Source organism: Oncorhynchus tshawytscha, linkage group LG04, assembly GCF_018296145.1.
Source record: "Oncorhynchus tshawytscha isolate Ot180627B linkage group LG04, Otsh_v2.0, whole genome shotgun sequence".
NCBI lineage: Eukaryota > Metazoa > Chordata > Actinopteri > Salmoniformes > Salmonidae > Oncorhynchus > Oncorhynchus tshawytscha.
In genome coordinates this window covers 37141737-37150675 of record NC_056432.1, presented here as the reverse complement: position 1 = coordinate 37150675, position 8939 = coordinate 37141737, and the positions used below count along the sequence as shown (strand labels likewise).

The 8939-nt window shown below is 46.3% G+C and overlaps 1 protein-coding gene across 1 annotated transcript; it reads left to right on the top strand.

Annotated features, from left to right (window-relative positions):
* The first annotated feature begins 929 nt into the window (after window positions 1–929).
* Window positions 930–4828, top strand: LOC112248659 (zinc finger protein 703-like). Its single transcript, XM_024417873.2, has 2 exons — window positions 930–1596; window positions 2493–4828. Exons 1-2 carry the CDS (start codon window positions 1345–1347, stop codon window positions 3993–3995), a joined length of 1755 nt encoding a protein of 584 aa, XP_024273641.1. The 5' UTR covers window positions 930–1344; the 3' UTR covers window positions 3996–4828.
* The last annotated feature ends 4111 nt before the right edge of the window (window positions 4829–8939 follow it).

Here is an 8939-nt window from a genome sequence, read left to right as displayed (position 1 = left end):
TCTCTAGACACAAGCGTGTCATTCTAATGTATAACCTCAGTGGAGACAATGACGTGTCTTATACGGCCGATATAACAAGAGGTGATGTGGCATCATGTAGTTAGTTGGGAGAGAAATGAGAACTATCATGCCAGACACAATTTATGACCATTGGAGGAGCAGAGTACCCTGAGCATCAAAGTTGATTTATTTCAGCTCGAGCTTAATAGCATCTGTCAGGACTAATTTTCCAATAATACAACCAATTCATTGCGCAATTAGATTAGTTAAATTACCTAATTGGCGATTCAGCTAGCAGCAATGCAATGAAGTCATTAACATTCCAGAATTGTACCCAGACATGAACATAGGGCTGTTATTTCGAATGCACTTAATTTATTTACAAGGGGAATGGATAGGCTATATAAAAAAATGACCTCTTCAGGAAACCATCAGCTTGTTGTTTGGCTATGCGCTATCTATGTCAATAAAAAACGACTTAATGTCAGTTATCATAAAAATATGTCTATATGTCTTGGGCTCCCGGGTTGAGCAGCGGTCTAAGGCACTGCATCTCAGTGCAAGAGGTGTCACTACAGCCCCTGGTTTGAATCCAGGCTGTATCACATCTGGCCGTGATTGGGAGTCGCATAGGGCAGCACACACTTGGCCCAGCGTCATCCGGGTTTGGCTGGGGTAGGCTGTCATTGTAGATAAGAATTTTAATTTGTTCTTAACTGGCTTGCCTAGTTAAATAAAGGTTAAATAAAATTACAACAAAACAAGAACATAGGCCATACTTCACAACATTGCTACAGAGAGTGTAAGGGTGTGGGCATAGGCAGGCCACGCCTCTACATGGAGAGAGTCTTCCCCCTTATTGAATGCGGGAACTCGCTATTGGGCGGCGGCTTCTTGCTTTGAAATTCCGCGTCCTTAGATCTTTAGTATGTGAAATGAGCATGGTACTAGCTGTTGTGTGAACGGAGAGAGACAGTGGGACATCGACGGAGCAGCCTGACTATATCCTCTACGGCGATATTCGATTTATTCCTTCTTTTTTATTCTGTTCTTGTGATAACTGACTACTGATGATCTTTCTGCTCCATTCCAAGGAAAGTATTTTGAAGGGACAGAAGAGCGGATCAAGGAATGATGACATTTGAGATAAATCTTCCTCTTTAAAGACAATAATTTGATCTGATTCAGGGAACCCATGCTAGCGTTGGTATATTTGGATTAAACAAACCGGGTACTAATCATTGATTATTGATTTGCGCATAATACGGTGTGTACATAAATGTATTTCGACTTGCACCTACACGTTCGCTGCCCTCGCCTGAACTCTGCGCCGCCTCGATCCAGATGAACGGTTCTCCCCACGGATCTGAAGCGCATTTACGCAGTCCGTCCCCCGAGCGCACCGGTAACAACAGCGGTAATTCACCCCAGAGAGGAGCGAAAAGACCGCTGGTTTCCGTACCTTCTCCCTCAGATCCAACACGCCAGGCTAAAAGGCTGCCCATTCGGATTCTAAAGATGTTGAGCGCACACAGCAGCCACTTGCTACACCCGGAATATCTCCAACCCCTGACGTCCGCGCCAGTGAGCATTGAGGTAAGCGAAGCATATCTTCGACAACTGTCTAATTGTTCAATCATCATCTACAGTGTTAATGTTTGGAAATATCTACATATATTTACAAATATCCCATGTAGTTTACGAGATTAATCATGAATTACGCATCAAATTACGCATCAAATTGTCGCTAATGCGTCAACAGTTTACATTACAGTGCTGTTTTCCCTTTTAAGTTTTGTACTTAGATAATACAAACACGGGCCAACGAATTACACTGAATTAATCTCTCAAATTAGTAGCCTATTATTGAGTCGACTTTTTTAGATGACGTAAATAAGCCAGTGTCTTGATACTCTCAGATATTGTGCGTAATTGTCTGTAAAAGAAGGAAACAGAAATAGTTCAATCGTTTCCTTAGTTTTCTCCAAATAGAACAGATGCTGTTTACCACGTGCCAACATTGCAGTCATAAATCTTTCTATTGGGGATTTTCATACTGAATACACAGGGACATACAACTCTCGAGCAGAATTATGTTTCCTTCCCTCTGCGGATATATGACTCATGGGCTAATTTATGACTAACATTTATAACACATTTTACTGCACCTCGTTGTGATGACATTTATTGGATGGAAATCACATCCATGTATTTTATTTGGCCTATTAAATGATAGTGGCTGAAATATATTTCTAGTGGAAATACTACACGCAGCACAAATATTACAGAATAGTAACCAAATAGTTACAGATTAGTAACCAAATAGTTACAAAATAGTAACCAAATAGTTACAAAATAGTAACCAAATAATTACAGAATTACCCCAATACTAACCAAATTACCATCCAATGTAAGTCTAGTATAGTGTGAATATAGAGCGTTTTTAACATGGCAGTGCTCTCATCCTGTCTCTGTGTGTGTCGCCCCCTCAGCTGGATGCTAAGAAGAGTCCCCTGGCCCTGCTGGCTCAGACCTGCTCTCAGATTGGCAAACCAGACCCCCCGTCCTCGTCCAAACTGGGCTCCCTCTCCTCCGGCAGCCTCAGTGACAAGGACCCATCCGGACGCTCCTCCAGCTCCGGCCACAAGTCTGGAGACCAGCATCAGTCTCTGGAGGATAAGTCTAGCTTCAAGCCTTACAACAAGGCCGGAGGGGAATGCCGCAAGGATGGGCTGTTGACCAAGGGTGCTACAGACAAAGCTGGCTTCAGGGTGCCCAGTGGTGGATCCGGGAGCGGCGGCTCTTGCCCTTCCTTCCCCCCACACTCCACCTCTCCCAGCTCCAGCTCCCCTCCCCTGCACTCCCAGGGCCAGTCCCACAGACAGACCCAGTCCCCCTCCACACAGCAGCAGACATCACACTCTCAGGCCCTGCACATGGACAAAAAGCCTGTGAGCTCAGACCAGGCCAGCTCAGACAGCAACAGCAGCACAGGGAAGAAAGACTCTGATCACAGCAAGGAGAGGCTGGATGGGGCCCAGCTAGCTAACTCCAGTCACATGCGGGCTAGCGCCAACTCCAGCAATGCCAGCTCCGCTAGCAGCCCGCGGCCGGATAGCAAGGCTGACCCACAGTCCTCTCAGCCTGGGCTAGGCTCCGGACACATCGCCCCTGTCTCCCCCTTCAAACCAGGACACTCCGTCTTCCCCATGCCCCCCGCCTCCATGGGCTACCATGGCTCCATAGTGGGCGCCTATGCAGGCTACCCCTCTCAGTTCCTGGATCATACCAAGTCTAGTCTAGGGATGGGGATCCCAGGGAAGCACCCTGGCTCCAGCCCCCTCACCGGGGCCTCACCTCCATCCCTCATGCAGGGTCTATGCAGGGACCCATACTGTCTGACCTATCCCAACCACCCCCATCTAGGGGGCAGCAACTGCAATACGTGTGTCCACGACCCCTCCTCCCTAAAATCAGGTTTCCAAATCATGTATCCGTCTCACCACCTCCACTCCCTCCACCCCAGCTCTCTATCCTCCACCACCCCCACCCTGTCCCACCCGCTCTACACCTACGGCTACATGCTGCAGAACGAGCCCCAGCCACACGCCTGTAACTGGGTGTCAGTAGGAGGGCCGTGTGACAAACGTTTCTCCACGTCAGAGGAGCTGCTGGCCCACCTGCGTACTCACACAGCTCTCTCTGGTGGGCTGGACAGTAAGCTCCTCTCTGCCTACCCCTCCTCTGTCTCCTCAGCCGCCTCCTGCCACCTCCACCTTCCCCAGCCCGGCAGCCCTGGCACCATGCCCAGCTCCTTCTCTCTGCGGGGGTCACCTGGCTTAGGCCTGGCCCGCTACCATCCCTACACCAAGGCCCACCTGCCCGGAGCCCCAGGCCTGTCCATGCATTCTCTACAGGCCTCCTCGCCCTACTACTCCCCCTATGCCCTCTACAGCCAGAGACTGGGCTCAGCCTCTGCCCTGGGCTACCAGTGATGTCTGAGGACACAGAGACAACAGAACAGGCACCTCAGACATGCACAGTGGATGGATGAACCAGGCCCCCTCTGGACAGGAGGGGTCTTTGCCAGTCACTACAACAAGGGGGCCTCACCCTGCCTGCCTGGAATACCACCTGTTGCCACAGGATTCTGAATGGCATTGCAATGGCAAGAGACCCAGTGGTGATGGCTGGCCAGCAGTACAGGCCCAGAGACATTGGTGTGTGGGCCAGACACCTGCCTGGGAACAGAAAGGAGCTTGAATTTGATTGGATGAGATGGTGGAATTTAGATTGTTTTTTTTATTTTAGATTATGATTTTTTTTTCCGCTCCCTCCTAGGAATGAAAACGTGTATTTATTTTTCACTTGAGCGCTTGGCATTCAAAATGGGGGAAGTTTACTATCCAAATGAATTGTTCATAAATATTCGAATAGAAAAAAAGATTTGAATCATAGCATTATGTCTATCGTACACTCTTTAAATAAAGTTTTGCACCATGGCAAAGATGGACTGATGTTTTTTTTCTGGAGGAATAAGCCTACTTTTTGATCATTTCTTCTGTATCTTTCCATTTCCGCTGTTCTTTTCCCCATCTGCTATTCACACTCTGAGGGAGTATCGCATGTCCTGACGGTGAAAGTCTTCTTGATAAATTGCCATTTATTTTCTATTTGTAAGCAGAGATGTCATATTTTTTCAAGTGTTATTGTGTGAGCCCGTTGGGGTTGCTGACTGTCATTGAAAGAGGACGTGATTAAATCAAACAAAATACATACAAACGATGGCAGTGCTCTTATTTTGTTTAATAAATGATACTTGATTGCATTGGAAGTTGTTTTGTCTTAATTAAATGTTTATATACTGCCCTTAACGTAAAACTAGTTTTCATCAAGGGTATAAGAGGGTCATTTATCTGTTAAATGTAATTACATTTAGCTGTTGTACTGCAGTTGTACTGCAGTTGTACTGCTGTTGTACTGCAGTTGTCTCTATGGACCAGTATAGTAATGATTTAGTGATATACTACAGCTATATGGCTATGTGTTATATTTAAGCAATAAGGCCCGAGGTGGTGTGGTATATGGCCAATATACCACGTCTGAAGGCTGTTCTTAAGCATGACGCAAAGAGTGCCTGGAGACAACCCTTAGCCGTGGCACATTGGCCATATATCACAAACAAGTATTTTTGCGTCATGTGTAACCTTTATATAACTAGGCAAGTCAGTTAAGAACAACTTCTTATTTACAATGAAGGCCTACACGGGACAAACCCGAATGACCCTTGGCCAATTGTGCGCCGCCCTATGGGACTCCCAATCATGGCCGGTTGGGATATAGCCTGGACAGCCTATACCCATGGTATATTGTCTGATATACCACGGCTTTCAGCCAATCATCATCTAGGACCCAAACTACCCAGTTTATAATTCAGAATAAATAATAGCAGTTGACAGGATTTTAGTGTCTCAGAGAAGGCAGATCAGGTCAACTCACATTTAGCCAGTTAGCTTCTTTCTAAAGACATCTATCCCTCCTTCCTCCCCTTCTCCCTCTACCGCCACCATAATGTTGGCTGTTGGGAGTGCAGGGTTTAATTGCTGATGCTTGTTTGTTAGCGGGCCAGAATAGCCATCTCAGCAGCACTGTGGCTTGCTAGCTGTCTCTGAATGGCTGCTGGGTCAGTGGGATTTCAATAATGACTAGAGAGAGGGATGCCAACCCTGGCTCCCCTCCCTGTCTGATGGATGGCCCTGCTGCACAAAGGCCAGGACTGACAATGCAAGTGGTAAATAGAGAAATATTAATCAAAGCTCTTGACATTTTGTCCTCCCCAGAGAGGAGTACAGCCTTTAAACCAGGCAGCGCAAACAAAAAGGCCATGTGCGTCCCAAATAGCACCCTATTCTAGGACACTACTATGTCCTACGATGTAGGACACTACTATGGACCAGAGCTCTATGGGAATAGGGTGCCATTTGGGATGCATTCTATGTCTTTCTCCTGGTGGAGGAAAGCATTTTGTAGGTTAATAAATACAATACTGTGTTGTGTATAATCTGAGGTCAGATTTCCCTGTTTTTAGTATTTGTTAGATACTAATATTCAGGAAAGAGAATGCAAGCCTAGGTAACAACAACACCACAGTTCAGCAATTCCAGTGGTTTGGATCTTGGTTAAATAATGGTTTATTTCTCCAGCCTTTAACTGTCTGACATTGTATCGTACAGGAGGTTTATCCAGGAGTAAAGGGGATAGGAGTCTGTCTCAGGGGCAGCTATTGACCCAGACTCCCCTAGCAAGAGAAGCACTCTCGGTTCATTAGCACTCCAGACAAGGGAGAGAGAGAGAGAGAGAGAGAGGCGAGCACAGGTGTCACTTGACAGGGCCATTAACAAAATAGATCACCCTCCCAAACCATGGCGGGCTGGCCAGCTCCAGACCAGCAAGATCACTCTGCCCTGAGAGCTGAGCACAGGAAGTCATCAGGAGGGATGCCCAGCGGACACATTTTTCATCCCCAGGAACAAGCTAAGGCCCACAGCAGACGGGGATGGGGAGTGTCTGCCACACATATGGTTTATCTGGGTTCTCTACCTGTTTTCAGGGTTGGATCAGAGGTTGGAATCAAAACTAGGACAGAGGAATTGTTATTTTGAGGTTGTACTGTAAATAAGAATAACTTTTATATTGAAGATATGTTAAACTGTTAAAAGCGGTCCACTGTATTTGGTCATATCCTGGTTTGTGTTGCCACCTATGGGTCTGTTGTAGAAGTAAAGATGATATATTTGACTGAGTACTGTACTATGTATTACTCTTTGCCATGCTGTACATGGCTATTGACTTTGTATATCCGGGTCCCTGTGTAAATGTAGTAGTAAGAGTTTAAATATGAAGTTAATGTCCTGGGTGAGGCTGGCGCTGGCCCTTAAAATACTTGTGACAGATCAGCCTCACGCTAGTGTATTAGAGAGGGGGCTAGAACCAGAGGTCAAACTGAGGGCAAAACTTTCAATCTTGTCCACGGGGAGGAATTAATTCCGCTGTCGCTATTTACACTCGTTCATCAAATGCCTCACTATTCTTTCTATCCAAGTACTCTCATCAATCTCACTCTCCATCTATCTTTCTCCTCTCTCACTGCTCCAGCTGAGTCAACACCCAGATTCTCCATTTCTGTCGCCTCTGCTCTGCAGGCTGGCTGGGTGAGGAGGAGGGGTGAAGGGTGAGGAGGGCAGTTCATAAAGTCTCCAGCTGCTGTCCTCCCAGGAGGGCCCACACCTGAGATAGATTGATCTCCCTGTCCTGTCCCTACTTCCTGGGTTTGGACCCTGGTCAAAAGCGTTTGGACCCTGGTCAAAAGTAGTGCTCTAGAAAGGGAGTCGAGTGCCATTTGGGACACAGCAAGGGAGATTGTAGCCTCTCTCTCAGGCTGAAAGAGAGCTGTGTTGCCTGCCTGCCTGCTTGCCTGCCTGCATGTCACTGTGGGGTCCTGGGCAGACAGCCCCAGTGATTAATGACAGGGTGTGGAGCTGCTCCTCAATTAGACGCCAAGTCCACACTGGCTTACCATTCAAGATGTTGTCCTAGGAGACACAGGGATGAGAGAGTGAGAGAGAGAGAGAGAGAGAGAGAGAAAGAGAGAGAGAGAGAGAGAGGGAGAAAGAGAGAGAGAGGGAGAGAGAGAGAGTCTATTTCTCTCTTTCTCTCACTTACACACTATTCTCTCATAAACACAAACAAACAGTCAAACATAACCAAATGTTAACTTCAACTTCCATGACTCTGACCTCTACGGGGCGGCAGCATAGCCTAGTGGTTAGAGCGCTGAACTAGCCACCGAAAGGTTGAAAGTTCAAATCTCGAAGCTGACAAGGTAGAAATCTGCCCCTGAACAAGGCAGTTAACCCACTGTTCCTAGGCCATCATTGAAAAATAAGAATTTGTTCTTAACTGACTTGCCTAGTTAAAAAAAAATGTTGAGCTTCATTCAGAACAGGACACAATGCAGAGCTCTACTCTTTCCAACAGTGACCACACTGTAAAGCAAACCAGATGGTAAAACACATCCTTCATCTGGGCCATTAAGCAATCACACAACTCCTGCTTTATTTCCAAATAAAAACACGAGGAATGCCTCTCTCTACATGCTTCAAATCAACCTCTCATCTCATTCACACCGGAATTTAAGCACAGCATAATGCCAGTCTTTAAAACAATAACAAAGAAATAAAGCACATGGCGCCCCAAGGGAGGCCAAACTCGTTTGTCCTATTGCATGCGTGTGCGCGGTTAATAAACATACACCCGGTAACCCCGGAGCAGAAAAGTACATCGCAATTATGTCGCACCGCTAATAACGCGCATACCGCTATTGCAGCTGGATTCCATTTGTTTGTGCGCTGGGAGAGCTTGGTGGGGATGTCACAATCACGGTGTTGCACAGGAGAAGGTGCCTTGGCAAGGAATGAGCGTTGGCCCTGCTACATGCCATTATTGGCCTTGTATGCAAATTTTTCCCCCTTCACTTAGAAAATAGTCCTTTTGCGTCCCTTTGATATTTTAAGTAGAAGTTGTGCACCAATTTTGGATTTTAAATGCCTGTTATATTGAATGAAGTGGTATTTTGTAGAACACATGGAAAATTCCATTATTCAGATTTTTTTTTATATGAATAAAGGATTGCTAAAGTGGCAAAATTCAGCATGTCCCTATGTCAACCCTGTGTCACTTCTAGGAAGATTTCAACCCACTTAATCAAAAATAATATTCAAGTTTCCCCATCATCTCCAAGTTTCCCCATCATCTCCAGGTTTCCCCATCATCTCCAGGTTTCCCCATCATCTCCAAGTTCCCCCATCATCTCCAGGTTTCCCCATCATCTCCAGGTTTCCCCATCATCTCCAAGTTTCCCCATCATCTCCAGGTTTCCC

Coding starts and splice junctions, on each gene's coding strand:
- LOC112248659 (XM_024417873.2), top strand. CDS start 1,345: ATGAACGGTTCTCCCCACGGATCTGAAGCGCATTTACGCAGTCCGTCC. Junction 1,597..2,492: donor CCGCGCCAGTGAGCATTGAG/GTAAGCGAAGCA, acceptor TCGCCCCCTCAG/CTGGATGCTAAGAAGAGTCC.